This window comes from Gadus macrocephalus, chromosome 19, assembly GCF_031168955.1.
Source record: "Gadus macrocephalus chromosome 19, ASM3116895v1".
NCBI lineage: Eukaryota > Metazoa > Chordata > Actinopteri > Gadiformes > Gadidae > Gadus > Gadus macrocephalus.
The window spans coordinates 14,952,353-14,971,972 of NC_082400.1; the positions used below are offsets into that span (position 1 = coordinate 14,952,353).

At 46.6% G+C, this 19,620-nt stretch overlaps 1 protein-coding gene across 1 annotated transcript; it reads left to right on the plus strand.

Moving 5' to 3' along the window:
• The first annotated feature begins 573 nt into the window (after positions 1-573).
• On the plus strand, positions 574-8,366 carry pus7l (pseudouridine synthase 7 like). The gene is made up of 9 exons (XM_060038319.1): positions 574-1,600; positions 2,069-2,228; positions 2,778-2,988; positions 3,610-3,708; positions 4,070-4,151; positions 4,656-4,821; positions 5,764-5,884; positions 6,110-6,163; positions 7,883-8,366. The coding sequence occupies exons 1-9, from the start codon at positions 787-789 to the stop codon at positions 8,249-8,251; spliced, it is 2,076 nt and encodes a 691-aa protein (XP_059894302.1). The 5' UTR covers positions 574-786; the 3' UTR covers positions 8,252-8,366.
• The last annotated feature ends 11,254 nt before the right edge of the window (positions 8,367-19,620 follow it).

The window sequence follows — 19,620 nt, forward strand, 5'->3', positions numbered from 1 at the left end:
ACAAAGGCTGCCCCCAAAGGGTAATCATTAAAGATACACACATGCATACACACACGCACATGCATGCACCCACACACACGCTTGCACATGCACGCACACACACACACACACACACACACACACACACACACACACACACACACACACACACACACACACACACACACACACACACACACACACACACGCCTGCACACACATCTGGAGGACGTGAATGGACAGAGGCATTCTTTAGCATGCTAGTGGGAAGCAGAGTTCAAATTGATTCCTCAGAAGAGCTGTCTTCTTGGGAGAGTTGTGTGGTTCGAGTTGCGTTGACACTGACAGTATTCAAATAAAAGGGGTAGGAATCAATAGGGCAAAAGTGCATACATCCAAATTGTAAGAGAAATTTGAAGGGAAGGAAATGAACAGGAACATACTTTGTTAGCTCGTAAAGGAAAAATCACCTATTCAAATGATATTCAAGTGAAAATACTAAAGCTGTAATTTATATCAAATATTTATATCAAATAATATTTTACAGCCTATACTTTTTTTTTTACTTATTTTAAAACAGCACCTGCGTCTTTAAGTCAAATGTATCACGTCACGTGGTACGGAAGAACAGCGCTCTGCTTTCCACATGGGGTTGTTTACCTGCTGTGTGAAGTTCTTATTTATTAGTAGTAATTATGACCATCTATCGTTTGTATGAACGTTTTTATTGCATGCTGTAATTCATTAGTTTTCTCATGACACATACATAATCGGCGTATACTTTCACAGCTAGATAGTCTGTGAACAATGGACTCTGGAAACAGAATGAAACAAGTGTGTGTTACTGACGTTCCCAACTGCTTCATATCCGACCATGAAGGCTTTACTGGGACGATCAAAAACTATACTAAGGACTTTGTGGTGACGGAGATAGATATCCATCAGCAGTTAGTCAACACATTAGTCGTAGGTCCTCAGGGTATCGATCAGCCCAGTCCCGATGCCTTTCCTGCGAAGAGCAAAATAAACAAAAAATGCAAGCAGGACAGCACGATCTTCCCACCAGACATCGACCCTTCCAGCTTAGTGGATCTGGACCTGAGAACACTGTTGGGTCTCTCAGTGTACGAGGAACTGGAACGGTTTCTAATAACGACGCAAAACGACTCTGACACCAAGAAGGATGAACTGAACCCTCAGACCCAGTCCCAGTCCCCGTCCCCAGACATGTCTCTTGGGTCTTTCCCTGAGAAACACCAGAGAATGGCTGTCCATCGTGCCCTCCGACATCACTTCCCCTCCTTGATGACCGTCACCCATCAGTTTGAAATTAAGGTGAGGGAGAACCCCGACTACCGGGAGCTCTCCGGGTTGGTCACGGAGGAGGAGTCGGAGGAGTTTTTCCGGTTCATCGATGCCAAAGTGTCCGGCTCGACGTACACCTTTAGGCCCGACGAAGTCAAAGACCGCCGCACCGCCGTCCATCATTTCCTCAGTCGCAGGTTCGGCAAACTGGTGGAGACCAAGAGCTTCAACGACCCGGGGGGCACTGTTATCTCAGTGCGGCTGAGGCCTCGCAAAAGGACCAAAGATGACAGTGTGGAAGAGGAGGTGTACACCGGTTTGTCTCATCAGTCTTCAAACACACGTCACAAGCCATGTCACTCACAACTTGTCCATGCTATCTTAAACAAAATCGAAAACAAAAAATATATATATTAGAAACACTAGCATGAGGGTTGGGTGTTACAATTTAAGGTAATTAACTCTTGGTCTTTGGAAGAATTTGCTCCAGAAAAACAGCATCTACGGACCTAGCCTTGTGAGACCATCCAGATAGATATCAACGTCTTGAGTATCGCAATTATCTGAAGTGAGAACCGATTATTAACATGCAAGATCAGGATGGTTTCATGAGGATCTCCTTAGGAGCAAACGTTTAAGTGTTCTCAAGCGTAGGGTCCGTTCTAAACGGGACAACGGGAAGGAGAAGCAACCAGCCGTGCACGTCACAGGTTCTGGGATTGAATCCGGGCAGGGGTCTGTCCTTCTGCTGTTTGCTACATATCGTCTTCTGTTTCTCCCCCAGCCTTCACACTGCGTAAGGAGAACCTGGAGACTCTGGAGGCCATCAGCTACATGGCGGCCACGCTGGGCGCCGTGGCCTCGGACTTCAGCTACGCTGGCATCAAGGACAAGCGGGCTGTCACCTACCAGGCCATGGTGGTGAAGAACGTGCCCGTCAGAAGGTAGGCCTACGTCCTGCGGTGAGCTTGGGGTTGATGCTGCTACTACTGGGTCCTTCTGGGTGATCACCCGTCATCTGGTTTGATGCACATTGACGGGAAGATGGAAAGATATGTGCACTCGCGTGGTACTTCATTATTAATTGTTATTGAGGCTTTGGGTAAGAGGCAATTCAATTGGCGCCCACTCGCTCGCTCAGTTAGTCAGTCACATACATATAGATAGATGGATAGATACCAGTAAATAGACAGATGGATAGATACCAGTTGATAGATAGATAGATAGATAGATAGATAGATAGATAGATAGCTATAACTATAACTAAGATATAAAGGCCTATAAAGACAAATCCAGGAAGCTGAGCAAAGCAGACAATAAGCCCTCCAACATTTTTTTTCTTATATCAATGAAGATACCTTATTTTATGAGGTTTGAGCAAATTGATAAGAGATAAATTGAAAATAACAACTAAAGATCAAACATCTGTTATTGAAGGCTAAAGCTAAAGCTTGAGTTCTGAGTGCCTTTTGGTCCTCCCGTCTTGCCGCCAGGCTGACCGAGAAGGCGGCGGAGCTGGAGCGGCGAGGGCTCCGCGTGACCCAGGTGCGGCCCGCCTCCGCGCCCCTCCACCTGGGGCGGCTGGCGGGAAACCACTTCGACCTGGTAGTCCGCCACCTGAGGCTGCACGCCGACGGCGACCGGCGGGGGGGCGGTCAGAGGGGCGTGGCCGACGCGGTGGAGCGGGCTGTGGAGAACATCAAGGTGAGGGTCACGACCCTTCAGGAACCCACGCGACGGAGTTTGGATTCTGGGTTGTTGGTTTGTTTGCCATCCAAACATTTGGGAAGGGCAGTCAAGTAGGTAGGGTGTTTGACTCCCAGCAGAAAAGGTTCGTGGTTTCGATCCCCCATGTCCGCCTCTCATAAGCATCTGATCGATTTTACGGACGTGCACACGTAGTGCACGTCCGCAAGTGTCTAGGCTACGTCTTCTTGTTGAATGGACTTTTATTAGAACAGTTTCGCTCATCGTGCTGAACTACATCGGGGATCGAACCAAATACCTTTTGCCTCGGAGTCCAACAACCAATCCAAACTATGGTAAATATTAAATGGACTGCATTTATACAGCGCTTTTCTTACCAGTGGCCACTCAATGTGCTTTACATTCATGGCCACATAATCACACATTCATAATTACATTCACTCACCGACGGCGGTGTCAACCATGCAAGGAAACAACCAGCTTGTCGGGAGCAGTTAGGGTAAGGTGCCTTGCTCAGGGACATCTCGACATTCCTAGGAGGAGCCGGGAATCGAACTAGCAACCTTATGGTTTCCTGTCAACCTGCTCTATCTAGCTTGTTTGCTTGTGTCCCTGCAGGCCAGCGGGTTCGTCAACTACTACGGACCGCAGAGGTTCGGCATCAGCCAGAGCGTTCAGTCCGACCGCGTGGGACTGGCTCTACTGAAGGAGGACATGGTAAATATGACAGAGGATCTCTTTTGTCTTGGGCCTCGGTAGACGTAGCCGTCTCACCGCGATCAGCCTTAAACCACCAGACATTACGAAATGTAGTTCTGCATCTTTGGTTTATAAATACGCTGAATAGCGAAAATCATGTTTAAACTTGTATAAAATGCAGTTTCAGTTTCATTCTCAAGGTACGTTTTACGAGTTGATCAGCACAAGTGAAACTTTTTCCAATTATTGTTATAACCTAACAGGTAAAAAACGTCTCACAAACGTTGCTGTATAATAAGGGTTTTGAAGCAGATTGGTTCGATCGATCGAACATGAACATACAGGTCTTAAATCACAACCGTGATTTGATGTCCTTCAGGTGGGAGCCGTTCGCCTGTTCTTCACTCCGGAAAACGGAGACGAGCCCCACAACCAGGCCAAGAGACACTTCATCCAGACCGGTACGGACTGGTAGACTCATGTTTACTGTACCTAGACTGTACCTGAATGTGCCGGTCCTGTTTACAAAACAAATTGTACAATTATGGCCGACGTCACGTGAGAAACGGGGGAAGCTCTCTTCTGAGCCGATGAGAGAGGATGAGGGTTATTGGTTTCTCTCTCTCTCTCTGTATCTGCCTGCTTTGTTGTTGCCTTATCTCTCTCTCTCTCTCTCTCTCTCTCTCTCTCTCTCTCTCTCTCTCTCTCTCTCTCCTCATCCCTCCTCTCTTTTCTGCCCTCATCTCATTCCCCCCTTCTGTCTATCTGTCTCTCTCGCTCTCTCTCTCTCTCTGTGTCTTTGTCTCTCCCTCACCCGCTTCTCTCTCCTCATCCCCCATTTCTCACTCCCTTATCTCTCTCTCTCTTTGTCTCTCTCTCTGTGTCTCTCTCCCTCATCTCTCTCTCTCTGTGTCTCTCTCCCCCATCTCTCTCTGTGTCTCTCTCTCCCTCTCCCCTCCACCCAGAGAACGCCAAGGAGTCCCTGGTTCTGATGCCCGCCTCCAAGGCCCGGGAGAGGCTGATGCTTAGGGCCCTGCACCGGTACGGCCCCGGGGCCGACGGCTGCACCCGGGCCTGGCTCAGCCTGCCCCACGGCATGAGGGTCTTCTACCCCCATGCCTACTGCAGCAGGTGAGGGAGAAGACCGCCTCCCGCAAAACTCCCACTTAAGTCTATCACATCTTAGGGCTGGGCGATCAATCGAATTTCGATCTCGATCACTTTATTTTAACTTTTTTATGTTTTATAGAAAGCCCAGAACAGCTGGCTACATATCTGTACATTATTTCAGATTTGAACTTTTTGTGTAATTTTTTTAAGTTCTCAGTTGCAATGTGTTTTTGGGGAGGGACATGCTGCCTAAATACATCATGTTTTCAAACTCAAAAATAATCGTTTGAATAATCGTGATTTCAATATTGACCAAAATAATCGTGATTATGATTTTTTTCCATAATCGAGCAGCCCTATTTTACCAACAGTTGTGAGTGTGGTAAGCCATTACAAGCCGTTAGATCAGTCTACCAGCCTACCCAGTGGACTGAAGCAAACGTTGCTCATCTATCCAGCACAGATCTAGGTGGACACGCCCACTAGTGATGTAAAAAAACGCAGATTTTCAAAACGGCTTGTAACTGCTAATCAGTCAAAGCTGGTGGTATAATATGTCCCCTTTAAGATAACACAAACTGTGGTTTATTCATCCCATTCAGGGAATTTCGGGATACATTGTAATTTGTTTCATTGGACACTATTTTATTTATTTCAGGTTTAACCGATCAATTCTATTGATTAATGTGAGGGATTATTGCATTCTTTGACACAAATAGATTACTGTCTTTGGCGTTGTCCAATGTCCAATAACACTTCGCTGCTGCCCTCTAGTGGAGATTAGAATACATTTGGTTTACCCAAATTGTCTGTAACCTAAAACTCGTTAGCCTGTTGTGTTGTAAGGTGCTTGTTGACATTTACTGCATTCAAAATGATAGTAAAACTAAACGTATATCTGAGTTGTTGGTACTTCATTCAGTTGATCCTGACGTTGATGATGTGCGTTCTTGTGGTGGTCAGGGTGTGGAACGAGGCTGTGGCCCACCGATTGGCTACTCTAGGCCACGCCCCCATTCAGGGAGATCTGGTGTGGCAGCAGCAGGACCCGCAGGGCGACATGGGCGAATCCAATCCTCCACAGGTAATACACCTGGCAGGCAACGCGGGTTCGATTCCCATCTTTGCTACATGTCAATTGCTTCTCTCTTTTAACCCCCTCTCTTCACTGCCCTGTGCATAACTCAACGGATACATTTAAAAAATAACAATTCACAACACAATGGAAAATAATGGTCCGTAGAAAATGTGTAAATATGAAATGACATACATTGGTAATCTATAAATCATGTTATTTGTCCCTGTCTAGATTCATGTGGTGAGCGCTGAGGAAGAGAGAGATGGAGTCTACACACTAGCCCAGGTATGAACACAACCTCCCTGTTGAATCCTGAATGAACTCAATCAGTCATTACTACTCATTATTGTACTTCGTTTGAGAGTGCTTGATTCTGATTGGCTGGGATGAGGGCATTGACCTGGCAGGTTGCCCGCTGGCTTGTCGGTTCTACTTGCTGCTGACTGAGCACAGCGTCATCAAATAGTAGATCAATACGCCGCTTGTATTTCAGCCTTCAAAATGAGAGCTGGTAAATTGTGAAAAATGCATTCAACTGTAGTCGGAAAACGCGGTAAGGTTACCTGTCCACGAGCCGGGCATATCAAACTGTTTATTGCCCTGCCTCTCGGTGATTATCCCTTACGTAATAACTTAACACCACACAGTAGCTTTTGTTTGTTTTGTTGTTCTTTTTCGACAAAGAAATGTTGTCACACAACAAAAGCTACTCTACGTAACAACGGTTTGTTACACAGTATTTGTGTTCACTCCACTTTTGTTTGTATGATTTGATTCATTCCATCCTTATAAGTCACTCGTGATAGAAGCCTTTGCTAAACTACAAGATGTTGCTGTAGACTGAAAATAAAGCAGCAGTAAACTCTGTCCGATACAATCCAGGAATATGAAAAGAATACAACATCACTACAGGTGTGTTATTGGTTAAAGGTGACATATTAGATGCGTGCTGGATAGATCAGTCTACCAACCTACCCAGTGGACTGTAGCAAATGCTGCTCATCTATCCGTCACACATCTAGGGGGACACGCCAACTTGTGATGTCAGAAGAGGCCGATTTTCAAAACACCTTGTAATGGCTCACACACCCACACCAGGTGACGACGCTGAAGTTGGCATCCGATTCGCAGCATCCGATTCAGCAGTTGCTGGTCCTTAAATCGGTCCTGATTGAAAACCACTACACCTACTCTTCAAATCTGGACTAAATTATCACAGTGAGGCTATACATTATATAAAACTTAGTTACAGATTTGTGAAACCTTTTTTCTATTTGTGAAATGCAATACAGGCTAATTTTAATGCTTTTTAGGGGTCCAGACTGCATTAGAACGGGTCCTGATTGAAAACCACATCACCTAGACTCTTCAAATCGGGACTAAATTATCACAGTGAGGCTATACATTATGTAAAACATAGTTTCAGATTTGTGAAACCTTAACCCTATTTGTGAAAATGCAATAAAGGCACATTTTAATGCTTTTTAGGGGTCCAGACCGCATTAGAACTGATCCTGATTGAAAACCACTACACCTAGACTCTTCAAATCTGGACTAAATTATCACAGTGAGGCTATATATTATGTAAAACATAGTTTCAGTTTTGTGAAACCTTTACCCTATTTGGGAAAATGCAATACAGGCTCATTTGAATGCTTTGTTGGGGTCCAGACAGCATTGCATATGATTTTCACAAATAGGGTAAAGGTTTCAAAAATCGGAAACTATGTTTTACATAATGTATAGCCTCACTGTGATAATGTAGTCCAGATTTGAAGAGTCTAGGTGTAGTGGTTTTCAATCAGGACCGATTTGAAGATTCTAGGTGGTTTTCAATCACAACCGTTTTAAGGTGGACCAGCAATTGTCGAATCGGATGCTGCGAATCGGATGCCAACTTCAGCGTCGTCACCAGGTGGTATAATATGTCGCTTTTAAACTAAGCCCCTAGTACTGCTCTTATGAGAGTTGTGGCCCATGAGAGTTGTGGTCATCGGGAAACAGGTGGTGCTTCCAATGCCGGGGAACACCGTCACCTACCCGCAGAACGCCATGGGGGCGTGGTACCGGGAGAGACTGGCCAGCGACGGCCTGGGGGACGCTCGCTTCCGCATCACCGGCCTCAAACTCAACCTGCCGGGATGCTACCGCCCTCTGGTGGTCACTCCGCGCAACATCACCCATCGGCTGCAGGAGCGACGGGAGGAGGAGAAAGAGGAGGAGGAGAGAGGAGGTGAGGGGAGAGGAGGTGAGGAGATGGCGAGGAGGAGGGAGAGTGAGAAAGCACCCCTCACCCTCGTCCTGAACTTTGACCTGGTGAGCTCCAGCTATGCCACGGTGTGCCTCCGAGAGATGATGAAGTGTGACGTTTAATGCCGTTCAGATCACGTGGGATTACGCAAACGGAATTTCACACGGTTCTCTATTTTGTTATTTTGGATCATTTCGATGTACTGAGTTCGCTCAAATAAATAGAAAATATTTTCGAGTTGAGTGTGCTTTATTGCTCAGCTTCCACTGTTACAAGTACACGCAAATTCATCACGACCAGAACATCCAAAGACGTTGGCCATATTTGATGTAGAGTGCAGTAACGGCCACTAGATGGCAGTAACATACCACATTTAAATTGAAAGGATTTTCTTAACTTCCTAAAGTGAATAAATATAACTAGTACTGACAACACATCAGAATTAATTGCAGCTAAATGTTTGCAGTTAAAACGCACAGCATACCAATGCAATTCTGATTTATTCACACCGCAGGCCAGTATTATTCAAATGGGAACAAAATGGATACAATCCTGGCTAATTTATGGATAGTTTTTACATGAGAATATTCAAATGTAACCGCCCATAAAGTCCCACCTAATGAATAACCTCATTGTATGTCTTTGGGCTGTTTGTAATCCCTGTGATTCGAGGTAGTCGTATGTAGGAAGCAGCTGACGTAGATCTAGAGCCGGGTTATGACTTACCCACAGCATTTTGAGTCTCATAGCTCTATTCTGCATTTATCGTAAAGTGCTCGCATCTGTTTCTCAAGGAAACCTCTGTAAGCACTTCACGTCTTTTCAATTTAGCGATTTTACAGTTTCCAGGTTTTTTCCCCCCTTAAATCAGCAACAAAAAGAAGATAGAAACACAAAGGGAAACATTTATCTGCCTCCTTGACAGTCTTTGGAGGCCTACTGTGCTTACAAAATTATAACCTCTTGCTGCTTATAACACGTCGTTTCAAACACTTACTTCACTTCTTTGACGATGACGGCGATGAGTGTTGCCGTTTTTTTTTCCGTCACTTCTCCAACTGCTCTAACAGGAGTCACACGTCGAGGGGGAATAACACCCTATTACGTCTCCCCGCGGTGAAATAACAGCTCTGCGTCCTTCTTAGTGGCTTCTCCTCCCCCCCGTGCCCCCACCACGGCCTCACGTAAGGCGGCATGTGGCTCAGGAGGTAGAGCGGGAAGGTTGCTAGTTTGATCCCTGTCTTCTCCTTGCTAGAGCGTCGAGGTTTCCCCCCCCCCCCCCCCCCGGAGCGAGACACCTCACTCTGACTGCTCCCGACGAGCTGGCTGTCACCTCGCAGGGTTGACGCCGCCGTCGGTGTGTGAACGTGCGCGTGAACGGGTGAATGTGAGGGCGATGTTGTACAGCGCTTTGAGTTTATTTTTTTAATATCTACGAGACACCCATTAAACAAGGTCCTTAACTTCCCGTAACGTCCCCCCTAAACCCAACTCCAGTCCGGTACGGGGCAGCCCATTAAACAAGTCCTTAACTTCCCGTAACGTCCCCCCTAAACCCAACTCCAGTCCGGTACGGGGCAGCCCATTAACGGCAGTCCGGTCGGCCATGTTGTGCTAGCCTAATGATAAAATAAATCAAAGCACCCCACAGGCTCCCCCCCGTCTGCATTAAGTTGTCAGCCTCACTTATTGGGAGACACAATATCCTTGAGCCTTTGCACTGCGAGAGCTGTGCCAGATTTGTTGCGTCCGTCCAACTGGTGGTGGTGGTGCTGCTGCTGACTGGTGAACTGGTATTGAGGGGTTGGTGGAGGAGGGGGGGAAATTAACGAGTCCTTGAACTCACGAGTACATCATTCAACGACCGCTTTCTCAGCCACTTCCTGTCGTATAATGGTGAATGTCTTTCAAACCCCCCCTCCCCCCGGGTGCCCACAGCTGTCCTGAGTGTTCCCACACTATCAAAGGATGGGGAACAGTTCTATTAGTGACTAATCTGTAGCGTGAGTAAGTAGGCCGACGACATGTTAATACACCACCACCACCACCACCCCTCCCCCCCTCCTCCTCCCACTCGCTTTGCTGTGATTGAAGACATCTGTAAGCCGCCCGGCCGCGTTATGTACATCGTTTGTATGCGCGCACATCAATAACCATAGGTTAGCTGGAGAAGTCACAGTGAAGAAGTAGCATTGAAAAAAACAAACGGGAAATGATGGTGCGGTAATTGTAGTGACAATTCAAGCCACTAGGGGCTGTTTGTGGGAGGCCGCACATAGTGCAGGTTTAAGTCCCCCCATCCTTCAGAATCATAGTGTCGATTCGTTCTTTCAGCCGGACATGGTTGATTGTTGACACAGATTAACAGTGAAAAATGTGCCTTTCCTTTCCCTACACATGTCGCTAGCTGAGGGCGTGGCGATTTAATTAGCCTAGCATTAGCCTAGCATTGCCACAGTATTCAAAATAAGGGAAATTCAAAAAGTTACATTGACATTACAAATCCAAGTTTCCATGGAACGGACTGTGAACGATTTTGCTTATTTGACATAACAACATTTCCTTGATATACATCTTAAGTTTGGGAGAAAATAAGCTTTTATGTTTAAACTGACTTATGACCGCCCATAGAATAGTCCAGAACAGCACTTTTGGATAACCACTCATGTAGCCGACCTATTCAAGTGGGGGCAACATATATTTAGTGAGTGGTGGAGAAGCTGACCGAAACGGACACAGACGTGATAAACCACGTCAAACGCACCACAGGACTTGAGATGTTTGTCCGGAAATAACGTAGCATACAGTAGATTGAAGCCTTGGTTATACGGTTTGTTTTGCTAGGCCAAAGTGCAGATCAAGGAGTATGTCTTTACGGAGAAATACCTCCCTGAGTTTATTTATGAATTATTAGTGTATGACATTATTGCCATCTGTGTTTAATAATAAGGAAGGCAGTAGCTGTGTGTGTGTGTGTGTGTGTGTGTGTGTGTGTGTGTGTGTGTGTGTGTGTGTGTGTGTGTGTGTGTGTGTGTGTGTGTGTGTGTGTGTGTGTGTGTGTGTGTGTGTGTGTGTGTGTGTGTGTGTGCGTAAGCGTGTGTGTGTATAAGATCTATCTTGTTTCAGAAGCAGCCTCTCAGTACTGTCCAGAGAAGTTGCAGAAACACTCAAAGCACGACACTGACCAAAATACATTTCAGCTAGTTGTAGTAAAATATAGCATGTACTTACAGAGCCTATATTTAGGACCTGGTAAAATTGTTGGCTTTCTGCATGGGCTGGCCTGTATAATGCTGAATAAATGTTAATGCTTTTGTATGTATTCTGTTCCATACATTGTAGACATATTAATCCATCATCAACTGCGCTCCTGTTTGTGTCAGAGCTGTCCAGAATCCGACCGGGCAATCAGATCCGGTCCCGAGAATCTTTACATTTACATGTTTCCTAACACCACAGACCCCCTGAATTGCAATTAGCCTGCATGGAACGAATTGGTTGAGTTCTTCACTGACCTGGTAGCTTCAGCTCTACTATTGACATGTCCACCAAGGGACATGTTGTGTTGGGGTGGGTGGGTGAGGGTTCATTGATCGATCAATGAATGCTGCGGTGGCTGCTTCGGCATGGCCTTTTGTATTTATCGATTGCTTGTTTCTTTACGTCAAACGAGACGCAGCTCGCGTAGGTCAGATGCAGAATCGTCCCGATGATGTCATGTTTTTGCTGAGGGTCGACCTGCATGAAGTTTGTGTGTGTCTTTGTGTGTTTGTGTGCATGTACAGTACGTGCGCCTGTTCACGTGCACTGTGTGCCTGTTGTCATGTGATGGTGAGTGTGGTTGCTCTCTCTAACTCTAGCTTTTAGTTATGGCAACAATGCAACTCCACTAGGCCCGCAGTGCCGGAGCGGCTGCACCTCGAGGCTTTGAGGCTTTGATGGCGCGATCCTTTTCGATGAAAGAGGTTTCATTTTGGAGGTGCCAGCGGAGATGCATCCAACCCGGCTGACAGCCAGACATCCAAAGCAAACTCAGACTGCTGTTGCTTGGCTGCATGTTGGATTGCGCCAAATAGTTTATGAGTTGCTTAGCTTTTCACTTCATCCCAGTGTCCCGATGATATGGGTTTATGTCTGACGTATGCACGCACCCCACGCATGCATATGCATATACACACGCACGCATAGGCACATACGTGCACGCATGCGCACATACACGCACGCACACACACACACACACACACACACACACACACACCTGTGCGCATGTGTATCCGTATATCCCGTTGTATCCATGCGTGTCTGTGTGTGTGTGTCTGTGTGTACCTGTGGCCTGCGGCGGCTAATGATGTACGAGCTTGCGACGTGATAGGGCAGCACCTTCCGTCTGTCCTCGTGTGTTTCTCTTTGCCTCCTCCAAATGTTTCCTGTCTTCAGTCCCACTCCTTCTGTTTGACTCCTTCATTGCTCTCATATCTCTCGCACTGCAACAGCTTTTAAGAGATACAGTTTCCTATTAAATTTAACAGGCAGTCATCAGTAAAGAACTAAATAGACTATACAATGGAAATTGACCTTGTGTTTTATGGGAAATAGTTGACTCTGTTGCTATATCGTATTTGAATCCCTCTTCTTGTTAAACTGCTTGATCCATTTTATAGTCTCCACCCTTATGGCGATGGTGTTCGACGTCCAGCAAAAAAGTACTGGGTCTGATTCCCGTAGTTCCGGAGTGCAACTGTTCCCTTGAGCAAGGTACCCTAACTGATGATTTATTTTGGATAAAATTATCTAAAAGATGAATTACTTTATTTTCATCCGATCTATTCTATAATTGTATGATTGAAGACATGTTGCTATTGAAGACATGTTGTCATTAATAACAACAAACCGACAAAACAGTTTGCTGGCAAACACAGAGGCACAATTAATGACGTGGTCATCCCCTGACATTCAAACAGCTAAACGGCCAGACTCAGGATGTGTTACATTTTCGAGTTCTCCGGCTGACCTAGCCTCCACAAATAGAGCATGTATTTGGCGGTGTAAAAGTCGCCGAAACACCGCTGGAAGTACAGTTGTTGGCCTCTTTATGTCTTGCTGGGCAGACTGAGATGGAGGTGTGGAAAAGGTCATTACTTTTAATGGCGTCTCCCCCTCACTCTCCTGCCTCACCTTCCTTCCTCTTAAACACACTCTTCCACTCCACCCTGAACTTCCCTGGGACAGCCCACGCCTGTAGACTCAGAGCGAGTGTGTGTGTGTGTGTGTGTGTGTGTGTGTGTGTGTGTGTGTGTGTGTGTGTGTGTGTGTGTGTGTGTGTGTGTGTGTGTGTGTGTGTGTGAGTGAGTGAGTGAGTGAGTGAGTGAGTGAGTGAGTGAGTGAGTGAGTGAGTGAGTGAGTGAGTGAGTGAGTGAGTGAGTGAGTGAGTGAGTGAGTGAGTGAGTGAGTGAGTGAGTGAGTGAGTGAGTGAGTGAGTGAGTGAGTGAGTGAGTGAGTGAGTGAGTGAGTGAGTGAGTGAGTGAGTGAGTGAGTGAGTGAGTGAGTGAGTGAGTGAGTGAGTGAGTGAGTGAGTGAGTGAGTGAGTGAGTGAGTGAGTGAGTGAGTGAGTGAGTGAGTGAGTGAGTGAGTGAGTGAGTGAGTGAGTGAGTGAGTGAGTGAGTGAGTGAGTGAGTGAGTGAGTGAGTGAGTGAGTGAGTGAGTGAGTGAGTGAGTGAGTGAGTGAGTGAGTGAGTGAGTGAGTGAGTGAGTCAGTCAGTCAGTCAGTCAGTCAGTCAGTCAGTCAGTCAGTCAGTCAGTCAGTCAGTCAGTCAGTCAGTCAGTCAGTCAGTCAGTCAGTCAGTCAGTCAGTCAGTCAGTCAGTCAGTCAGTCAGTCAGTCAGTCAGTCAGTCAGTCAGTCAGTCAGTCAGTCAGTCAGTCAGTCAGTCAGTCAGTCAGTCAGTCAGTCAGTCAGTCAGTCAGTCAGTCAGTCAGTCAGTCAGTCAGTCAGTCAGTCAGTCAGTCAGTCAGTCAGTCAGTCAGTCAGTCAGTCAGTCAGTCAGTCAGTCAGTCAGTCAGTCAGTCAGTCAGTCAGTCAGTCAGTCAGTCAGTCAGTCAGTCAGTCAGTCAGTCAGTCAGTCAGTCAGTCAGTCAGTCAGTCAGTCAGTCAGTCAGTCAGTCAGTCAGTCAGTGTTTTTGCTGTGTGTGTCTTTATGCACTGTATCTGTCTGTGTGCGTTGTTTTGTGTGGGTGTGTGCCTCTCTATCTGTGTGTGTCGGTCATTCGCTCCAGGGGGTGGGAGGGGGGCTAAACACAGAACAGTGATTCAGCAGACTCCAGACAACACACAGGAACCTTGTAGCGTTGCCGTAGGGACACACACACACAAAGGCACACACACACACACACACAAAGACACACGAACACACACACACTCCCTTATTTCAGCGATTTACCGTGTAGTTAATGAGCCTTGTGACTGCTGTTGTTTTAAAATAGCCGGTCCTGATATATAACTGAAGCAGCCTGTTCTATTTGATGCTCTCATAAAGAGGATGAAGTGCTGTTATTCTCCTCTCCGCTCTGACGGTATATTTAGGAATTATACGAGAAAGACAGGTTTTTTTACGTGGTTTTGAATGGACGTGGTGTAGGGACAGCTGCAAATCTCTTCCATCCTTTGTCTTGTACACGCACATAGTACGCGTGCACACCCGCACAGATACACACACACACACACACACACACACACACACATATGCATGCACACGCACTCGCACACAGACACACAGCCAACACACACAGACACATTTACATGCGCACACTCAGTTAAACAAGCAGAATAGACAGGCATAACCAGAAACAGACAGACAGACACACACACACACACACACACACAAACGCACAAACAAACACACACACTGACAAACCAACACAGATACAAAGATACACAACATACACATAAACACACATAGTGGTAGACAGACAGACAGACAGACAGACAGACAGAGAAACACAGACAGAGAGAGAGAGCGAGACACACACACACACACACACACACACACACACACACACACACACACACACACACACACACACACAGATTTGTAAAGTGGTACATTAATGAGGTTTGGTGTCCTCTTACCTCCTTTCATTGGATTCAGCCTCATCTCGTTCACATCAGTCAGGGCCCCCACCGGCCCCTTTGCTCCGCAGTATCACAGCAGTCCTGTAATTACCACTGGCTCTCCATCTGACTTCTATCTGTTCCTCTGTGTCCATGTGTATGTCTCTGTGTGTCTCTGTCTGTGTGTTTGTGTTCCTCTGTGTGCATGTGTGTTTCTGTGTGTGTGAGTGTGTGTGTGTGTGTCTCTCTCTCTGTCTTTGTCTGTGTGTGTGTGTTTGTGTGGGTGTGTGTGCGTGTATGTGTGTCTGTATTTCTGTATGTGTGTGTGTGTGTGTGTGTCTCTCTCTCTCTGTCTGTCTGTGTGTGTGTGTGTGTGTGTTTGTGTGTGTGTCTGTGTGTGTGTGCATGCATCTGTTTGTGTGTGTTTGTACTTGTGTTCATCTGTGTGTGTATGCTTGTGTGTGTGTCTGTTTGTGTGTATGTATGTGTGTACGTGTTTTAGTCTGTGTGTGTGTGTGTGAGTCTGTGTGTATGCGTGTTTGAGTGTGTGTGTGCGTGTCTGTGTGTCTTTGTGCATCTTTGTGTGTGTCTGGGCTTTCTCGAGACAGGAATGAAAATGGGAGGCAGGCTTAGGGGGGAAGGGAGTCCAACACAGACTGGGGAGTCAGAATGAGAGTTAGTCTTTCGTTCATGAAGTAGCATAGCTTTCGTACAGTTCGCTGTCTTCGGCTCGGTAGCGCAACAGAGTTGGCCCTTCTGTATTGCTCTATTACTGGGTGACATCGGGTTCGAGTACCGTTGAGTGTGGTGTGGGGTGAATGAATGTGAGGGACAGTGTCTCGTTCGCCATAGAATGCTCTTGTTCTTAATTGACCTATTTTCTAAAGCCAACCACAAGTTCCGAAAATCTGTCTTTGAGCGTCTCGGTGGGGCAACGGAGATAGCCGATGTTATCTGGGGGAAACCTAAAAATGTCATGTGAGATCTGAGTTCAAATCCTGTCAACCCCACTCTCCTTGGGATCCTAATTAATGTAATGAAACAATGACATTAAACGTAAAGTAATTACAAACTTTGAAGAGTTGAAAGGTTGTTAGGGAACAATGTTGTTATGTCAATTCGATTTAATGAACTTTTATCAAAACATCCTCGTGCAGAGTTGAGAGAGATGATGAGGATCTGTTCCAGAGAGATGGGGTCGATTTCTGTCACGGGTGGTTTTGTGGGAATTACAGTCTGGTGATTGGATCCATTCCCTAATCCATTCATTCCCAATGTCCTTCTGGACGAATGTGAATCTGTGAGTCTGTGAACTCATCCACAGACATCCATCCACCCACATTCATTGCCACTCATCCATTCCCAATGAACGTCTGATATAATGGATGTCTGTGAGTGAACTCATTCACAGACATCCATTCACCAGACGGTGTTTCCCACAAACCCACCCAAGGCAGCAGTCAACTGCTAGTACAGCTTCCGAGCCTTTCCCTGTGTCCGTGTCTCGGTGGCGTCTGATAGCCGATGTTTACCCCTGGTAAAACGTAACAATGTCACGTGAGGTCTTGAGACCACGCTTCAAGTCCTTCCCACCACACTCTCCTTAAAATAGACACAATGACAATAAATGTGAATTATATACTTTGACCAAACCATTGCAGTGATTTAGAGGTTCGAGTCCCGTTAAAGGGGGTCTTGTGGTCAAGTCCTGCCCACCACAATCTCCTTGGGATCCTAATTCAATTAGCAGAAAGAGGGTTCCGTCGCGACGAGACACTGTCACTCTCATTCACCCTGTCACTCTCCTTCACCCTGTCACTCTCATTCACCCTGCCACTCTCATTCACCCTGTCACTCTTATTCACCCTGTCACTCTCCTTCACCCTGTCACTCTCATTCACCCTGCCACTCTCATTCACCCTGTCACTCTCATTCACCCTGCCACTCTCATTCACCCTGTCACTCTCCTTCACCCTGTCACTCTCATTCACCCTGTCACTCTCATTCACCCTTTCACTCTCATTCACCCTTTCACTCTCATTCACCCTTTCGAAGGAACGAAGAGTGATGGAGAGGAAGGGAAGAAGGTCTGCAGTAGACGCAGTAATTGCTGTGCGTATTAAGAACGGGTGCATTGTCTTTAGAAAAGGGTTCTGGGAAAGACCCTCGGTCCATGCGTGCGTGCGTGTGTGTGTGTGTGTGTGTGTGTGTTTTTGTGTGTTTGTCCTTTCATTTAAAAATTGTGTTCTGTAGAGGAAATGGCCAAAGTGGGGTTGATGGTGTGTGTGTGTGTGTTTGTGTGTGTGTGTGTGTGTGTGTGTAGGGGGGTTCTGAACCCATTACTAAATTGAAAAGAGAGACGGGTTAACAGGGCATGGTGCGCTTCTATACGTCGTTCATCATCTCGACTATGAATATGAAACTCGATTGAGTTAAGTTCGCATGACAACGGGCAACACACACACCCGGTTGGCTTGCTACGGTCCGAGTCTCTGTTTGGAGTACATGAATGGCGTGGGGGGGGGGGGGGGGGGGGGGGGGGGGGGGGGGGGGCAACGGCGTTGAGAGGGAAGGATTTGTATCCCGTCTAGGCAGAACCGAAAAACATGGCTGCATGAAGTAGGAACCGTGACGACCTAAGAAAACGCTTGTGTGCCATTGATGGCATCTCATGCTACTGTTGATGGTCTGAATACACTATTACTCTTCATCCCCACTCTCTCTTTTACCATTCAGCACCCTCTTTTTTTCGAACCTATTGTTTCACTCGTCTATTTCCCCATCGCTCTAAAAGTCTCCTTCTTTCTCTCTCTCCCTCCTTCTCCTCCATTCTCCTTTTCTCCTTCTCTATCCTCCCAGAGTCCCTCTCCCATTTTCTCCCTCTTGTTTCTCCCTCTCTTTCTCTCTCCCATTTTATCCCACTCTTTATCCCACTCTAGCATTCATACCGCCCTCTCTCTACATGTACTTCCATCTCTTATTCTCCATCCGAGGGGTGCTTTGGAAGACTGGCAAAGACTCCTCTCTCTCCACCACTCACTGATTTCCTATGGGGCCGTTGGACATGCGGTGGGACACAGATATGACAACATCCTTCACGCACGATTTACCCCCAACGGATTTATCTCCTGTGTCAACAGCTCTGCCGAGCTGTCAGAGAGAGAACTTGAGAGACACTGAAGGAGAGAGAGAGAGAGAGAGAGAGAGAGAGAGAGAGCGCTCCGTTGGGGAATTCAGAGCAGCCGTTGCCCTTTTTGACAGAATGTTCGACTTAGCGAAGTCACGCTAGCTAGCGCTGTTCTGTGTGGGAGAGAGAGAGAGAGAGAGAGAGAGAGAGAGAGAGAGAGAGAGAGAGAGAGAGAGAGAGAGAGAGAGAGAGAGAGAGAGAGAGAGAGAGAGAGAGAGAGAGAGAGAGAGAGAGAGAGAGAGAGAGAGAGAGAGGAGGAGAATGAGAGAGAGAGAGAGAGAGAGAGGGAGCGAGAGAGAGAGAGGAGGAGAATGAGAGAGAGAGAGAGAGAGAGAGAGGGAGAGAGAGAGAGAGGAGAGAATGAGACAGTGTAACCCGGGTGTTTTTAACCAGTATTTTCTAAATCGCTGATTATTTACACTGCTGCTAGCAGGGGGTCAAAACATTGGCTTGGAAAATGTGAGAAACCTCTGAGAATTTAGATGGAACTGTTGCTCAACATTACATCCGTGAGCACATGTTGGCTTTGCAAAACTGTGTTGTGTTTGCAGTGCTGTTGGCAGTGGTTCAATATAAATGTCTGTTTTACCTTTTTAAAACTTCTTTCCAAACTACACACTTAAATCAAACACAACCCCTAGTCGATATAAGTGCCTTAGACAGCTCCTCTAGAAAAAATAGACCTGTAGAATACAGGTCTGGTTTTTCTAGAAGAGCTGTCTTTCTCCAAAGCCCTTTTTTTCTGTTATATTATTTTCCCCTCCTCCCCTTTTCCTCTCTTATTTCTCCAGAAAAATCTGTCAGCGCGCAGGAAGGACACATTCTTGGCGCAGGCGTCCCCGCCGGAGCCTCAGGTACTGATAACGAGGACCGACGTGTGAGAATATCCTGCAGTCAGAAGCACTTAGAGCGGGCGGATTATGACACGAAACACCACCCACCCTCATCCCCAGCCGGGGGTGGTGTGTTTAATACAATAGCTTCCGCTCCCCTTGTCATGCATGTCCGTTTAAGACTGGGGAAATTAGATTTTGTCCATTCTAGCTCTGCGGTAACAGAGAGGGAGAGAGCGGCCCCCTATTTGGGCATATTTAGACTCGCTTTGGTTAATGAAATGTTATCTAAACCATGCGGCCTGATAAATGCGTGGAACGGAAAACAAAGTGCTTACAAGCCGTTGCACAATCCCCCCCGTCAC